Genomic DNA, 18,524 nt, shown 5'->3' with positions numbered 1-18,524 from the left:
GAAAATAAAGAATGCAAAGAATTTTGGAGTTTTAAAGGTAACTTTAGACATCTCAGAAAGAGACAAATTCGTCTTAAGGAATACTTTTCTGGTATAAACGATTGAGGAGGGGGATTCTTTGCTATACGATTGCAAGCAGACGATCTGGATTGCTTTGAACCTTCATTTGTAACTTTTTCAACGCTTTTAAGTCTTCTCTTGTATAGTTATTGCTACTTACGCGGAAATTTTAATCGGGTTTCGTTAGCAAATATCTGTTGAATCCTGTATATATATGTGTAGAAGCCGAAAAAATTATTAATGTTCACTAGTGTATGCAGCCTCCACTGCAATGCAACTTTGATACCTTCTAAAAATCAAATCAAAGTGAAAGGATATCAGGTTAAAACTAAATATTACTGATTGACATCTATAAAAAGACATAGTTGCGTCCTATATGTATTAACGGTAATGCACTAAATGGTATGTGTTTTACTAGCCAAGTAAAATGTACGCTCTTTTATGATAGATCCCTCAGAGGTCCATGTACAATATTTTGGGTTCCCAAGTCCGGAGGAAGAACTCCACTATTTCTTTGATATTTGCCTTTTGCAGTGACGCTGTACATATATTTCTTTGTTTTCTTTATTTTACGTAAGGTCCAAATAAGTTTTTTGTGCAAGTGCTGGTGTGTCTTTTTCTAATGTCTTCCAAGTATACCTAGTAAAGTATGGGTCCTTTTATCGCCAATATTGGAGTATTCATTCTGGCTGAACAGCGATGGTCCAGGAAGATGTCTTGTTGAACTCCCGTATTTCCGAAGATTTACTGCCATTCTGCAACTGGAGCAAGATTTCAAAATGATTACGAGCTCCTGAAATGGTCTTTGAGAAAAAAAGGTTTTTCCAGATTTGTTTTGGGTTTTCAAAAAAAAAGCAAACCACCATACAACACATTTTTGTGTGTGCAACAGCTTTATTGAACAAGAAATACATTAATTTATGCTGGTCCTAGTGACAGCAGTCCAGAGCAGTGCGGCTTTACAACCATCTAATTACATTTGCTTTTCGACAGCGATTTCCCTGGCAACACAAGCCAGTCAATTCATTATTCAAAGATATTTTTTACTCACGAATCGGGCTTTTGTCCACCGTGGTTACATTCACTGGTGACACCACTCGCGTTATTTGTTGTTCTAGCCTAGTGTTTAATACTATTGTTTTCAAAGAGAAATAAAACTCTTTGTTCCCAGAACTTATGTTTCTTTATTTCTCACGACTTTTTCACTTTGCCAAATAAAACTTACATTAAAAATTTGTTTTCTTAAGGCTGATTCAACACAAATTACAATGACACGAAGTGTCAATTAGCTACATAATTTATAAAGGGTCATACAATAACCTTGTGCACCAAGGAAAAACTAGCTCGGGAGCTACAGAACACCTATGATATGTTAATTTATTCCCTGAGCTAATATAAAACACAATAAATCAAAATGACGAATTTCATCTCGTGACTATTTCTCCCAATTACATTTAAACGCCCTTTGGTACTGAGAATAATTTAAAATTCTCCGAACACAACCAGCAAGCACCTTTTGTAAATTCCAAAAAGTTGGAAAAATTAGAAAGAGTTAAGCGATTCTCTAAGTTTATATCTGAAAAGAGTGCTAGTATTTCCAGACGTCCAAAATGTGCTATCTTTGATGTGGCATGTAAATAAGAGAGCATTAAGCCAAACTGTTTCAAATTTTCTCGTTTTGGAGATACACATTTCAAATGGAATGCTTTAAGTCCGTTCTCAGAAATCAACGAACAACACGAAAGATTTCTATCCAATCAGAACACGTGTAAGCACATACATAAAACAAATCACGTACATTAAAATGAGATCGCAATCATAATTCGAAATAAAAATATCGAATATCTTTTCTCAACACGTTTTTATTGAAGTGAGATGAACTTTCGATATGAATGTACTACGAAGTTTCTAAGGATGGCCAATTCGGTTATGATTGAAATTTTGTTCAATATATTGTGATGATTGGGTAAAATAAGATTTCTAAAAGATGAACCTTTCTTTACAATTACGTTTGGCAGTGCTCTGAAGAGACCCACGTGACCACACCATAAAATACTTAAAAAACATTCTTTCGTTCTTGATTTAAAAGTTATATCAACAAGATTAAACTGTCACTTTGGTCGAAGTCCGGGATTAATACCACAATGTTCAAAATTATACAACAAATACATCGAAACATGATGTGCTTTACCATAATTAACACTGTTCTAGCCAACCCACTCCGAAAGCTTTCTCTTTCGTCTTACGTATATTATCTTGGCCAAGCCGTATTAAAACTTGAGTATCGGACGATCGGCACCATGAATGGAAGACTGAAAGAGGAGGAGTATCACAGCCGGTCCTCAGCTGTTTCTATTTATACAGTAGTTCAGTGATTCAGGAAACTGCAGTGAAATAGAAGAATATCCTTCCTATCTATATTAAAATACCTAAATCTGTGCGATTAGAAATCTGATCAAATGTTTGGAATTCATCTTTCGAAGTCTTCTTCGCCATCTTAAAAGCCACTTTAAAGGATTTGACAAAAAATTTACAGACCTGTCACAAAATAATTATGTTGATTTGTTTTTAATTCCTATCAAAAATAAGTCTTCGTTTGAGGAGAAACAGTCCTGCAGTAGAATTTTCCTGAATGACTGAACCAAAATGAGACAATTTAGATAAAACATCTTACAAAGAGGAATAACACTAAAATATCTACTGTGGTAGTTCCACGCATGTCCTTTTTCCAACAGAGTTCATAAATACTAATTTAAAAACTAGAAACAATTAACTATACAAGTTTTAAACATGGATCCAGTTCCTCATTTTTTTAGACGAGGCCAGTGAGATCGTGATGATGTCTTCTCAATAGCAGCCATCTTGCTTGGAGTGTTCATCGAGTTTCATAGCACCGCAACTATAAATACTCCTTCTTCACATTCAAATAGAAACTCCAATCACTAAGATTTGGAAAAGAGATGACATGAAACTGGTTGGCAGTAGATGTATATGGACAACCTCTACGCAAGACACCGCGAAAGTTGGTTTCTATTAAGGAAGACAACTTGGAAATCGTTAACGCACTAATTTCAGTATAATTTCGCATTATATGTAGTTCTAATCCATCTAACGCATTCATTTCTATAAAACTAGGTCATTTAGAAAAGTTCAGTGTCTCCCGTTCCCAGAGAACCACTAACTTACACCAAGATTCAGCAGCGCACATTCAAGGCATTGGCGACTGGTTGCTGCTTACGAGGCCACAAGTGACAGCGGTACTGGAAAACAGTGTCATGTCATCTTTGAAGGGGGGGGGGGTTCTCCCACGTTTGGCATCTGTAAAAAAAAATCTAAGGCCACGTTTAATAGTATACGGAATGAAGATATGCACTTTAACTACCACAGGACATCTAGTGGAGATCTTTACAATCACACACGCACGCATGCGCACACACCCACACATACACACCTAACGCTAAATGTCTAGACGAAATAGACGAGTGTAGATAGGCTGTGGTCATCCCGTCTGCAGCACGTTAGATTGCCAAGGCAACTCGGTTCTGTCTCGATCTCGACACTGTGCCATCCCTGCCCCGTAACCAACTGATGGAACGAAGGCAGAAGCTTTAACTTCCCACCATCATCATTGTTTGAGTGGTGTAAGGGATTACTCCTCCTGGTCCCGCAAGAGAAGAACAGCTCATAAGATCTTGATCTATTTCCCGGGCCGCTTGTCTGCCTTCATTGATGGCGTGGACAACTAGGGACTGTCCCCTTCTGCAGTCTGCAAAGAAAAAGATGTCGACTTACTGCGTACCGAATACATAACATTTTAAATGAAACATCAAAATTTACATTCTAAGATTATACACTACTAGACTGCTAGCTGTACATCCATGGAAGTCCATAAGTCAGGCACCACTGCAAATATTCCAACAGTCGTCCATCAATTTCTGCGAATTCGTCTGCTACGTTGTCCAGAACAGCAAAAGGAATACCGTAACACGTTTTCAGAATTTTAATGGACCACCCTGTTTCGTTAACATGCACTTATTTTACAATTTTAACTTTGTATGGATGGAAATCTCGTTACTTGAGTAGTTGAATATTCTTTAAATACCTGTTCCTTGAAAAAAAAAAAAAAATCGTTTTCTTTTAAGTTGCTCAGTGAGTGATCCGATGTCATTGTTGCTGCAGTGGCTGAACTTAGCGGACTGTCATAGAAAGTTGTTCCTTTAACCCTGATTGCCTTATCAAGCAAGAGACTTCTTTTCTACCCAAAATGCATCGGGTATTAATTGCTAAGATGATATTTCAAGTGCCAGTATTCGACATATTAAGCTCCATTATTGTCGTCTTTAATTCATTTTGCAAACCAAGAATGGAATCGGACCTCAATCTTTTGAATGGTTGACAATAGGTATGCCGGAAAGCCCTTTCAATTGCATCTCACAAATGACTATGCGGTCCACCAAAAGTAAGAATACGTTATAGTTATGCTTATAGAACCACGCATGCATGGTGGCATGAGGCAGATCTTGCTGTGAATAGAATACATGATTGGAAACAGATGTGGGAGGGGGGAGGCGAGAGTTTTGCAAGACGATAAAACGTTATTGTTTCTGTTATTCTATGGATTTTCCTGTTTTGAGGGATGAAAAACCCAAGTTCCGGAGACAGAAACGATCCATACAATGTTTGCCCAAGACCAACAAACTCGATTAAAGTTACAAAAAAAAAAAAAAAAAAAAAAAAATCAGTAAAAATTCCTTCCAATTTAGCAGGAGTCGAACTCCGGCCCCTCCAGGGCCTTGACAAGTGGAAGTTCCAGGTAATGTGAACTAATCATGTTTCGTGGACCCACGAAACATGATTAGTTCTTGGCTGCACGTTGTTTAGCCCATGCCTTGGTCCTGCTTATTTGATTCAAATGGAACCAGCATTCGCGACACCAGATGACCATTCTGCGCACGTTCCATTTCAGTGGAACAGCATATTTTTATATGTCCAGCTTGGCCCACGATCTTCTATATGGCTGGTCGGCCTGTAACTTAAACTTCCTTGGTGGAGGGGAGGGGGAGGAAAGTAGCGTTCCCTGTAAGCTAACCACTGAGAACATGTGCAAATTTAAAATGAACAGAAAAACTTAGAAATAAAAAAATAAAAAAAAATTGGAAAAAAAATTATTGCGCTAACAAACTGAAGTTTCCATTAGAACATATTTTTTTCCATAATGGCAGAGAATTCTCCATTGAACAATACTTTCTCTACAAAGTAATGGCAATTCCTATTTTGTAAGTATTGTCAGAGATCGCAATGAGATCATCTATACTGCCAACAGAGGGTTGGAGTGAAGTTGTATATGAAAGATGAATACTACAATGGGGAAAAACGCCTTTAATGGAAACTTCTGTTTGTAAGCATAATAGAAAAAAAAAATACGAAGAGCCTAGTAGTAATATCTTAATTTATGATTAATTTAGGAATAAGACAATACCTCCAGCAGCATAAACGTTTGGTACGGAGGTGTGGTATTTTCCCGTCGGTGTGTCAATATTTGATCGGGGGTCTTGTTCTACTCCAAGGTCACTCAGCAAATACTTTTCAGGACTAAGAAAACCCATTGCGAGAAGGACGAGATCAGCCTGAAAAGATTCACGAGATTTAGAAAAATTGCACGTAAACAGATTCTCATCTCTAACAGATTAAATCTCATCTCTAACAGAGATGAGATTTAAAATAATATTTGCAGAATTCCCGAGAACAAATCAAAATTGCAATCGCCAAAAAAAAAAAAAAAATACTAAAAACTAATTTAAAACTTACATTCGTACAAGATTTTACAGTGCAGAGCTTCCCCTCAAAGTGGGAAGATCGAAGTTCCCACTACTTTTTAAACAACCCTCGTACATTAACCATTGGGAAATGATCGGGGGAAAAATCAACAAGAGACAAAACAGTTTGAATATAACAGCAGTAAATCACAGATGCAATCTTTAATATTATTACAGTACTGTGTAGCTAAATATAAATTAAACTTATAATCCGAGATGGTCATACAGGGAAAGAGGAGTTAACGTAATCTTTCATGGATACTCATTTCAAAAAAAAATATTCAATATTACAAAGAAACCCTGAGTAATAAACTTAAATGCCGAAGAAAACTGAGCCAAGTGTGGTTTTTTATTTCCATTATCTTTAGAAAGTAATCGAAATCCTAAGTTTCCCGAAAAGTAATCGATATCAAAATTCGTTTAGTTTATCCTGGACTGTACACTAATGGACATACTGCCGTACTTACTTTAAAAACATGGTTGGAATCTGGAATTTCGTTCATTACCCATCGACCAGTTGAATCCTTAGTCCACTTAACTTTAACTGTTCGGATCCCTGATACCCGACCTTTGCCATCATCCAGGAATTCCTACAAAACAAAATATGAAACCCTTCTTAAGACACTCATGGGAAAGCTTACTCAATCGGAATATTGCCACTAATAGTCGAACTGATCATTGATATATCGACAGAAATGCGTTACCTTGCTGAGAATACAGAAGTGACGTGGATCCTGGCCATACTTAAGCCTAACCTCATCGTGTCCATAATCTACTCTAAATATTTTGGGCCATTGAGGCCAGGGGTTGTTGTTAGCTCGTGATTCGGGAGGTTCCGGCAAAATCTCAAATGTCACGACATTTCGAGCTCCCTGTGAAAATATTTACAACATTCGAAATGAAAATGATGGAACACCACAGATTTATCATATCATCCATTAAACTCTTACACTAAATTCTTACACAGTAAATACGTAATACATTCAAAAAAGTTGCCAGAATCGAAAGCTGGCATTTAAATAGTTGCGCTAAGGCCGTAAGGTTTTGTGGGCGTTGATATTGACCTTGATGCGCACGCATGCCAAATGGGAACTGGCTCGACCACTCGTGTGTCACAGCTGATTGCGGCAAGTCGCAGTTCAACCAGCGTTCTTTAAAATTGGGACCTTTCAGTAGACGCCCTTCGATGTCATGAAAGGACGAGAAATGTCACGAAATGTCGAAAATGTCACTCGTGCGAAATGACAGGCGAATGGCTGTTGTTGGAATTACTCATGAAGTTGGACTGTCTGTTGGCTAAATACCACAATCCTCAGGTAAGATTTTGGGATGCGTTGCTCGTGTGCAAAGTTTGTTCCTGCTTGCTGTCGGACGATCAAATGGATTGTAGGAAAACCATCGCAAGCGATTTGTTCGAAAAACCTAAGTAGGATCCGAGCTTCCTAAGAAAAGTGTCACTGGGGATGACAGGTGGGTGTTTGTCTACGACCCCGAGATCAAGGTGGAATCATCCGAATGTAACACAAACGTGTCCCCATGGCCAAGAAGTCACGTGCAACAAAATCCAATGCCAAAGTCCGCTCACCGTTTTATTTTCGACGATGAGGGTATTGTGCACTACGAGGGTATTGTCACTAGGGGAAGAAACATTACTGCTGTTTACTACATTGAGGTTTTGACAAGTTTGTGTGAGAATGTTAGGCGAAGACGACCTCAAAAATGGAAGTATGGCTGGATTCTGCACCATGACAATACGCGGCGTCACACGGCGATGGCAGTTCAGCAGTTCTTGGCTGTAAAAAAAAAAAAAAAAAAATCATAGTCACGTGCGCTAAAAAACCACAATTTTAAAGAATGTTTAAAAGCTTGGGATGACTGTTGGAGCAAGGTGGGTGTGCAAAAGGAGATACTTTGAATTCAAGGATAATAAGCCCAACTGTTCACTCAATAAACTTTTATAGTAAAATTCCAGGAACTTTTTGAATGTACTTCATACAATGATCGTTCAAAATGTTTATATTTAACTACTACGGAATCGGAAATAAATTAAGTGCAAGTTGATGCAATCAGCGTCCACCAGAGATATACAATTTCAACTGTTTCAGTACTCATGTATCTGCTGGATCCATTCCATAGTGATTTCCAATTGAGTTCGAAACTGAGAACCCTTGGAACAGGGACAGAAAATTTTGTGGTGACCAGGACGTGATTTCTGCGATGGATTAGCTACGGAGAGCAGGGACGTTTCTAGGGTATGCGACACCCGGTTGCCTATTGAAATTTGGCGTCCCCTTTAAAATTTTCTTCAGACGTGTATATAAGTTTAAGGTTTTCAGGTGCCCCTTGAACGTTATTGCCCGGGTGCAGTGCACCCCTTTCACCCTCGAGACGGCCCGCCCCTGACGTAGAGGGCCGTGCATAGCTAATTATGCAACCCTACACCTACGAATTTACACTATATTCCGGCATATAAGTCGACCTCTTTTTTTTTTTTTTTTTTTTTTTGCCTTGGAAAAGCGTGCTTAATCGCATATTTCAGTTATCTTACATATTATTACACTACTGTAAGCCTATAAGCATAGGTTTATAGATGGGAGGTTTTCATTATGTAACTGGGCCATTTCTTGTTTGCCGTTTTGTATTCTGCAAATTAGTTTCCTCGCACATTGCCTCATTGTGCTCAAGCACGTTTGCTATAAAAAGCTGACCGACTCGAAAATTTCCACGTAGTATAATTCCGAAAACATAAATTCTTGGGTTTCTAACAAATAGATATTTATTGTATACCCAGTATAAAATGAAATATAAGTACAATTTCAGTTCAGTAGCTTTCGGAACTCGTGTCCCTTTATCAACTGACAAATTTGAATACATTACAAGCAAAGTGTGGCACGTTACTCATTCGTCATTGTTGTAGCACGGACGTGTGCTGCCTTGCGCCAGTGATCATCCATCAATAAAACGGTTGTCTCCAGGATTGGATGTATACGCATGCCTTTCTGGCGATTTAATGCCTTAGGGTTGTTTATTATGTTTAGTGACTCTAGCCATAGGCGGTGGCGAAAGTGTCGCGCGTGGTCCACTATCTCAAAGTCGCGCTTGGGGTCAAGATCGTGGTTGGTAGCCCAAAAATGTTCTGCAAGCGCGGACTGGTCAGTTTCGGCAAGCCGGATTGCTCTGTCGTGTTCCGTGAGGCGATCCTGGAGACGTCTCGATGTCTCACCTACGTAGCAACTGTTACAGGCCCTACAGGTGATACGGTACACTACATTGCTGCGTAAGACAGGTGTGACAGGGGTCTTCACACTGGAGACAAGTGAACGTAGGTTCCTACCTGGTAATTGCACACATTTGATGTTGTAACTTCTCAGGATCTTCGAGATACGTCCTGACACTCCTGGATAGTACGGAATGTAGGCGGATGATATGCCGACTTGCTTCGGAGGTCTTGGGTTGGAAGTAAGTTCTTGTGCCTGTAACAAGCATCTGTTTAGTACATGGGATGGATAACCGCATCTGGTTAGGTCCGCCTTCACACGGGAGATCTCGTTACGTCTAATTGTGTCGGTGCTGGAATGGCTCCAGGCCCTGGAGAACAGGGTGCGGGCAGTGCTATTGAGATGGCTTGGAGCGTGGCCGGACCCGTAGTTGGTGAATTGACCGCACCACATGGGTTTGCGGTATACTGAGGTCTCTAGATGTGGGCCTACGCGATGCACTAGCACGTCCAGAAACGGGAGCGAACCGTCCACCTCTGATTCTACGGTAAACTTGATGAAATTGGATAGAGAGTTGAGGTATTCTAGTAGTACCGTTTCAGAACCACGTGGTATTATGGTAAAAATATCGTCGACGTATCTACACCACGTTGTAATAGGTGTAGGTGGGTTCTGGTGTATCTGCTTCTCCAGATCTTCCATGGCGATGTTAGCTACTACGGAACTGACAGGGGCACCCATAGCAGTGCCATGTACTTGTTTGTAGAGTGAGTCTTCAAAGGTGAAGATGCTGCTAGAGAGGCATAGGTTGAGGGCGGTACAGATGTCATCAGTGGATAGTGACGTCCTGGATTGGAGGCTTAAGTCGCTCTCAAGGAGCCTTCTGGCGCAGTGCACGGCCTGTTGGACGGGAATCGAGGTGAATAAAGAAACCACGTCAAATGATGCCATGATAGAGTTATCAGGGATTGAAATGTCCTTAATGGTGTTAATGAATTCACTGCTGTTTTAACGGTGTGAGATGTATTACCTATAAGAGGCGAGAGGAGGCTCGCGATGTGTTTGGACAGTTCATACGTTGGGGCACTGCAGCAAGACACTATAGGTCTGAGAGGAATACCCGGTTTATGGATCTTTGGTAATCCGTAGAATTGCGGTAGTTGGCAGCCAGTAGCACACAGAAGATGGTGAGTCGCGGTCGGGATCTTCTTATCTTTAAGCCATGCGTGGACAAGTTTATTAACATTTGCTTCCAGACGTTTCAAGACTTTAACGGGAGGATCAGGTAGAGGTTCATATACGTTAGGATCGAGTAATAGGGCCAAGGCTTTCTCTCGGTAGGCTGATCGGTCCAGCACAACAGTCCGGCGCCCTTTATCCGCAGGAAGTACAACGATGGAGTTGTCTTTTCTTATAGATGACAGGGCGGCACGTTGGCGGTGGTTGAGGTTTGAGCACGTTTTTCGAGTGTTGCGGAGGACTGCGGCAGTCTTGAATCGGATCTCGTTGGCAGTTTCTTCGGGAAGGTTGGTAATACTGGCTTCTATACCCATAGCGAGCTGTGTGATGGGAGGTTTCGATGGTATAACGGCGAATTTCATACCGTTTGATAAAACACTCAGCTGCTCGTTGGACAGTTGTTTGTTACTTAGATTCAAGACGAAAGAAGTCGTGTCGTCTGAACGAGTGTTCGTCTTTAAGGAGTTAGTTTCTATGCTCAAGTTTATGAACTTGCGCTGTTGGCGTAAACGGTAGGTATCCGAGGTCTGACTAGCCCGATGGCAGATGGTATGTATAAGGTTTGTAAATACAATAGGCGAGACCTTACCTTGTAGATGTTGTAACAGTCTGGACTTGTTGTAGTCAGCGTTCCTGATTTCACGGTGGAGATGGGATATCCATAAATTTAATGTGCGTAGGCTGAAGTTAAAGCAGGCACGATCCATATGAGAGTTGTGGAACGGGGCTTTGTATCGGAACCCTTTAGGTATAATTCGATTGCTTTTGCATCTGTGGGCGAAGCGTAAATGTTGCCTGTAGCGAGCTATTGAGAGGAAGCACTTTTGCAACTGTGCACAATCGTTGTAGGTATTATGGCCATAAAGTGATCGAATAGTGACAAATGGGCCTGGAGTACTGGGGTCCATAGTTTAACAAATAGATATTTATTGTATACCCAGTATAAAATGAAATACAAGTACAATTTCAGTTCAGTAGCTTTCGGAACTCGAAAGCTACTGAACTGAACGAGTTCCGAAAGCTACTGAACTGAAATTGTACTTATATTTCATTTTATACTGGGTATACAATAAATATCTATTTTTTAAACTATGGACCCCAGTACTCCAGGCCCATTTGTCACTCTTGGGTTTCTGTTGTTAAATCTATTCATGATTTTCTAACCCTAAGCACATGCTTTAATTTAAGTTTAGGATTTTACACTCGACTTATAAGTCGACCTTAAAATTACAGACGATATTTCAGTGCTTCAAAGGTTGACATACATGCCGAAATATACGGTATTTTATTTTTGCGCTCATAGCAGAAATGATTTCGTGCAAAACAGTTCGTATTGCACTCCATAGAACTAAATTTATTTCATTTTTGCCACGGGGAAGTCTCTAGGGCGCATTGGTACGGCCCTGGTTGTCAGAACACATTAAAATAAAAAGAATCAAAAAATAGATACATATTTTGTAATCAAAACAAACTTTTTGAAGGTCCTGTACAATGACTATCAACTTAAACTGCAAAGTATTAACGATTTTAGTAAGGAATAAATAGTGAAAGCCCACGCTCTTAACCTTGAATCTAATATAAAGTGGGTACAATGCTGCAATTTACTCTAACGTTATCAATATACACACACTGACCAAAATATTAGAAACCTTGTTTTGTATGGATTGGATGACTTCGTTCGATAATGAGCCTGCACTCTTGGTTGTTCGATACATTTTTCTTCCAGCTGGATCTGTCTAAACGATTTATTCTGAATAACCGAGAGAGAACAAACTTCCTTCGCTATGAGCATGAGAAGCACTACTTCTAAACAAACAGCATCAACTAAAAGGCTACTCCGCTATTTGTTTAAAATACCAGACGCAGACGTGACATCCTGTTTAAAGACGCTGTTCCTCTTTACATTCGTTTCGATTAGCTATCTCTAACGACCTCTGAATAAAGAAGCAGTTCTATTTGAGTTACCATGAGGAATAAAGAAGTTAAAACTTTGATTATTTAGCACGGCAAGCCAATCCTCAACTTTTCTAACTTTTTTTGATGAAAGGTTAAGTTACGGATGACAGAAGAGTATGAGAAAAGTCCACACCCCATTGGGTCGTCTATGGAAAGGGCATTAACGTCCATCAGAACGAACGTATTGGACTCCTTAAACATCCAACATAGAGTTAAAGACTATTTTCCTTATTCATCTGATTTGGCTCCAAGGAACTGCTATAAACAATATTCAACGCAATCCTTTAGCATAAAACTTCCGTGAGACATGGAATAATTATTCCATAAAATCCATACCAAAAACTAACAATAGCATATCCGGTCAGCACCAACTCTTTTAAAAGTCACAGAAAAGCAATCCCACCCCAATTTAGTCCCTAGACATTCCCCATTGACGAGCCTACTAGCGATGGCCAATAACATCCAAAAAGTCCTAAACAGCAAGCCAAGGACTAGCGGCAGTATACGTAAAGCAGGAAGCAGCACTTGACAGCATAAGTACAGTATAAATGCCCTCCTAACCACATCTTCTGGTTAGGAGAACCGGACGACGTGGTTAGGAAATTTTCTTTGAGCTGCATCTATGAAGCAGCCATTTTGAATGGAAAAGTCTACAACAGCCAAACACTGCACAATTATTCAAGGATTAATCTTAAGGGCTCATTACGATAAAAAGGTAAACTCCACGCTGGTTGGTCCAGTGCGGGTTGTTGACATATGGACCGTATTTAGCAGTCAGAGGCTTGAACAAAGAGCGTGTGCTAATGCACTCCAGCTCCTGACCACTAGACTATGGAGGCCATTAAGGGCCCATACTATTATCAAAAAACATGTTAGTGTTCAGATTACTAAATCTGAACACTAACATGGAAAACGTACAAGCCTACCTGTCTCAATGAAGTAGCTATGCAATCAACGCCCGTATCGCCCCCTCCAATGACGACAACGTCCTTTCCTTTCGCATTAAGATGCATGTAGTCAATATCATTCCCTCTCTGTTTCTTCTGCCACGTTTCCAAGAAACTCATGGCATAATGAATTCCTTCAAGATGGCGTCCTGTCAAGAATAAAGAAATCACATGATGGTAAAAGTTAATTTAAATATTATTTAAACATAGCATTTGGCAGTATAAAGAGAACAGTTTATCTCCCAAGAACAACTATTCCGAAAAAAATTTAAAGAAATAAAAATGTTTGTTTTTAGGAATAGCTTCTACCGCAGTTGCCTACCTGGAATGGGAAGATCCCGTGGCCACGTGGATCCAATAGTAAGAAGGATGGCATCATTTGTCTTCTGCAGTTCACTTCCAGAGATAGTTCTGCCTACGTCCATGCTGGTGCGGAACACTACTCCCTCATCTTCCATTAGTTTAAGACGACGGTCGATAACCTGTTATTGAATGAAGGTCACGTCAATAAAAATAGGTTCGATCCATATATGAGTATAGAGTCGAAGATAGAATAAAGAAAAAAACTTTGTCATCTTTAGAAATTGTCAATTTCTAAAGAAAAGAAATTCTACAAATACAATATTATAAAATAGAAGAAATCAGAATTAATACTTAAGTACTTTGTACACTCAATGACAAAAAAATTAACCCCGTCTAAAAGAAAAACGTTAAGTGGTATGGAAAAGTCTGAATATTTGCATGTCAGTACATCATGATGATAAAATGCAAATGATCAAACTGGCTATTAGTTGGAAGAAAGTCTCATTTGCAAACTTTTCTCTTCATCGTTGGGACTTGAAACACTTGGGAATCTTTCCTGCATTATCATTCATATCCTGTACCTGACCACATTATCGACTGTCGTAATTGATTCTTCCTGTGGGATTGTCTGCCAAGACGTTTTCTTTCCTCATGGGTAGCACAGTGGCTATAATCACAAACCTTCCATTGGGTAGAAAGAATTTTATGCGCTTTTGTCAATGTGGGTGCGTTAGTCACTCTCAGGCGAGTTGCAAGAGTTTTTCGTTACAGACACAATATACTGACACCTCATAGCCTTAGTTACTTTGCTGATTAACACAGCTAACCTAATATTTTCTTCTGTGACAATTGCATGAGCTTGTCCTGGACCGGACCAGACCAACCCTCCCCCATCCAGTTTATTTTTTATATTTTTATTGACGAAACCTCAGTAACGGACAAAAAAACTGCATCACTTGTGAATTTTGCAAATAATGTGTTTTGCGCTGCATTGTGGGTTGCAGAAATGTTCGAAATGCATTTGTTAGATGGGATATATATCTCTGCAAATGAAATCCAAGAAAAAGACTCCACCTCATATACCTAATTGCCATAAATATCTTCCCAAAGGGTACACTGCATAATTAATAGAAATATGAGATCATGCAAATGGCAACCATGACAACCAAACATACATTTTATTGCATTTACGTGGACAAACTGAAATGACAAGTTAACGTAATAGTATTATGTACTGTAAATCAGCACAATAAGCGCTCAATATTTTGTTCTTCCTCCTCGAGCTGCAATTACAGCCTTGCAACGATCTGGCATAGAGTTAATTAACTTCTAGATATACGGTTGCCCAATTTCGTGGTACCACACCCTTACAATGCTCTCCTGCAGCTGAATCTTATTTGTTCGCTTCTTCTGAGCAATTTTAGACGACATTATGTACCAGCAATTTTCAATACGGTTTCAATAGGTAATGTTGCCGGGCCAGTCCAACACGGTAATGCCAGCATTTCTGAGGTATGACTGCACCTTACGGGAGAAAAACGAGGGAAAACATTGGCGTATGTTTTACGCCTTGTGAGACAAGAAGACAAACCCATCATTAAATCTAAATAGCATAAAACTTACCAATTTTGCTGTGTGGCAAGGTACTGCGTCTTGTTGAAAAATGCAGTTTTGGACGTCTGTGTGGTGATCCCTAATAACGGGTTTCAGGCACTTCTCCAAGATGGCACTGTAGGTTTCTGCATTCACCGTTCCGTTAATAAACTTAATTCGGCCCACCCCTTTGCTTGTTATGCATCCCCAGACCATCTGACCGACAGAGACCTTTACAGACGGGTGTTATACAGTCAGGATGGTATGCATCCGATTTTCATCTTCACATATCGCTTCCCATCCGAGCCATGCAGGTTGAATTTCGATTCATAAGAAAAGATGGTGTCCAATTGCTCTTTTGTTCATGAAACATGCGTTTTAGCCCAAGCAAGTCACTTCTTCCTCATTTGTTGGGTCAACAAAGGCTTCTTCTTGGGCCAACAGACATGCAGACCACATTCCGAAAGCCGTCTTTGGATAGTTCGTGCATTTGTTTCAACACCAGGGGGCCATCTTAAAGTCCAGTTTTAGATCAGGAGCACTAGTATGGCGATTACGAAGGCATAGCCGTTTCAAATATCGATCTTGGGAAGGCGTAGTCACTTACGGTCTGATTCAGGTCTCTTCACATCACCGATTTCACGCTTTAATTTCAGCACCAGGGATACTGTTGCCTGGTGGCAGCCTATTTTATCAGCGATAGCACGAGTAGAAAGCCCTACCTGGGAGAGCAACAGCTATACTTTTTTTCCTTGGTGTCAACTGAACATATGGAGCCACGCTTACACCTCCGTAAAACAGGATACTAATGAGCGTGTCTACCCTTCCAACGCCCTATTTATAGAAACGCCTGATTGCAATACCTTGCAATTACTGTATGATGCAATACCTTTGCTTTGCGACAAACAAAATGACTGACTGTAATCAAACAATATCTTATACGTTTCATTACAAATGTTACTTTTTTTTTTTTTAAGGTGATGCAGTTTTTTTGTCTGCCACTGTATTCCATATGCCAGCTATTTTCTGTTGGAAAGATGCCCTCCACTGTAAGAAACTGAATAACCTACATTGTGCAAGGCTGGATGCACCCATCACTATGAATGCCATATTTTTGGCAGTTGCGCAGCATTCTCCATGCGTACAGGACAGACAGCATGTCCTTTTACTGAATATAAGTACCAATCCGTGTATGGCAATATATCGAATTAAAATCAGAGGAAAGAATGTTGAAATAGCCACCGAAGCATTGAATTTTTGTTTTGAACACGTTTGACATAACTGGAAGTACAGTAGCATTTTATTTTTCATCTTACACGTACATTATATATAATGTTATTTTTATTGATTACAGCAAGGGTGAAGTAAGTAATTTCGCCTTTTAAATTACCCTATTTTCTTAAGTAGAGTCTAATCTTCCATAATCCTTTTATAAATGCATCGTAAGATTGGCCAAGTTACTTCATATTCAGAAAAGTAGAGCTACTACCTAAAGCATGGCATGGTGCAAGCCATAAAAGGACAAGAAAAGTCCATTACGTCCATTCTCGATGCTTCTTGTCACCAGCTAATAATCTGATGACAAGGTACTGCGGCTAATCCTGAGCTAGCGGGGATCACAGGTTCCTGCAGACTACACACCCAGAAACTTATTGATGTGCTCTCAAGAGAGAAAAATCTCCCGGCGAGCACAAACAAAAGAAATTACCATCTTACAGAACTTCGTGCAAGGAAGGTCGATCGATTCACCACGCCGTCGACAACTTTCTGACATCCAATAACGGCAAAGAGCACTGCGAACTGAGTTCTCCATTATTCTTCTGTATATGCAGCATCTTGGCCGCAAAAAGAGTGGCCTTAATTCTACCAGATTCTGATCGCGAGTGTAAATAACGCCCCTAAAATAACCGAGAACGTTAAATAAGTCGGCATGAATTTTTAAATCGAATATGCCACAAACTGTATTAATAACAGCAGACCTTACGCTCTTTTGCTATAAAGTTCCAAACAATGGAAGTACAGTAATTCAAACAATGGCCTTCAGGTGATTCCTTTTTATTCGAAGAGACATCGCCAGAAGTAGCACGTTGAGAAATACTGATAAGTTGGCTGTGATACTCATAACTAATCTGCCAGAATTGTTTATGCATACTCTTGCAGGCCCGACTAGCATTGAAGCATGTGAAATGTGGACGAAGCCAGATATGGTGCATCAGCAGCAAAATAGTCCACTGAACACCCATAAATATTGTCCACAAAATGCTACTTCCATCATTGGCCACTCTTTCTCAAGTAGTTCCAAAGCGAATTTTCCGATGAATTTCAAGATGATAGAACGTTTTGTCAACTGTTCACATTATTTCTGATTTTGAATAATGACGCTGTCTGCGCAACGACACGATTACTTCATGCCAATGTCCGACACCTTAGTCAACTGACCTCAATCTATTCAACTTTTTATTATGGAGATATTTAAATGGCAGAAAGTATAAAAACAATCTGGCTGGCTTGAAAGGCAAGATAATATATGGTCTACGTTCCGTCGGGCATTTTGCAGCAAGAAGTCCGTTGAAATTGCACTTCTGAATAACAGAATATTGCAGAACATTCAGTAATGTAACTAGCCCTTGCGATAGCACAGTGAACAACATTGTTGTTGTTCTTCGATATTCCTTGAACGGCATAGTTCGTTGGTAAATTGTGTTATTTTAAAATAATAAAGCACTCAAACCCACGTTGATTTAATTTTAACTAGTTCTTGTGACCTAAGTGGCGTTTGTGACAGTGATACTGCAAAGACAGCTGTCATTGAAGAAGTGGTAAGAAATACCACGAAAGGTTCGACTCCATATTTCCAAATCGGAAATAAACATAATTACATCAACGTGGGTTTGAGTGCTTTATTATCTTCAAATAGCACTGTTGTTCTCACGAGTGCAGAAAAGGACTAGGTTCAATTCCTACCACCGGTTGAAGTTAAGAAAGGCGTTTATCAAGACGGGAAACATATATGACGTTTTTTCAAACCATGGCTGGGTTATTGGGTTTCGGACGAGAATTATATATATTTTTTCTGACTCCAAGCTCAGATTTCCCATTCTGAAACATTGTTTCAAACACTCAGTTACAGGGAAATTAAGACAAACTATATGCTCCACCTTCCATAAAGAAAATTGTTTCTCTTTGTAAGGAGGTCTCGGAGCTTAAAGCAAGTTTGTCATAACGATGACACGATCTGTCTCGCTCTTTTATAGTTTAAGAAAGCAGTACCGTTTTACTGCTTTTTTTTTTTTTTTTTTTTTTTTATGAGAACCCCAAACACGAGAGGTATTATAACCTATAGTACTTAGTACCGTGCTTGGGTTGGAGGTTGAGAAGACGAAAGAAGATAT

The 18,524-nt window shown here is 39.7% G+C and overlaps 1 protein-coding gene across 2 annotated transcripts in view; it reads right to left on the bottom strand.

Moving 5' to 3' along the window:
• Window positions 1–940: 940 nt before the first annotated feature.
• Window positions 941–18,524, bottom strand: part of LOC150083637 (uncharacterized) — a 164,242-nt gene continuing 146,658 nt past the window's right edge. For both annotated transcript variants that reach the window (XM_090378095.1, XM_090378096.1), the window contains exons 40-45: window positions 13,559–13,718; window positions 13,216–13,385; window positions 6,581–6,748; window positions 6,344–6,466; window positions 5,540–5,687; window positions 941–3,826 (exon numbers count right to left, since the gene is read on the bottom strand). In XM_090378095.1, the coding sequence (XP_090234221.1) occupies window positions 3,669–3,826; window positions 5,540–5,687; window positions 6,344–6,466; window positions 6,581–6,748; window positions 13,216–13,385; window positions 13,559–13,718 (927 nt within the window). In that variant the 3' untranslated portion in view covers window positions 941–3,668. The remainder of the gene's footprint in view (window positions 3,827–5,539; window positions 5,688–6,343; window positions 6,467–6,580; window positions 6,749–13,215; window positions 13,386–13,558; window positions 13,719–18,524) is intronic.

The sequence above is a fragment of the Mastigoproctus giganteus genome, chromosome 7, assembly GCF_048544385.1.
Source record: "Mastigoproctus giganteus isolate SK-2022 chromosome 7, ASM4854438v1, whole genome shotgun sequence".
NCBI classification, from domain to species: Eukaryota; Metazoa; Arthropoda; class Arachnida; order Uropygi; family Thelyphonidae; genus Mastigoproctus; species Mastigoproctus giganteus.
This window is presented reverse-complemented; position numbering and strand designations above follow the sequence as displayed.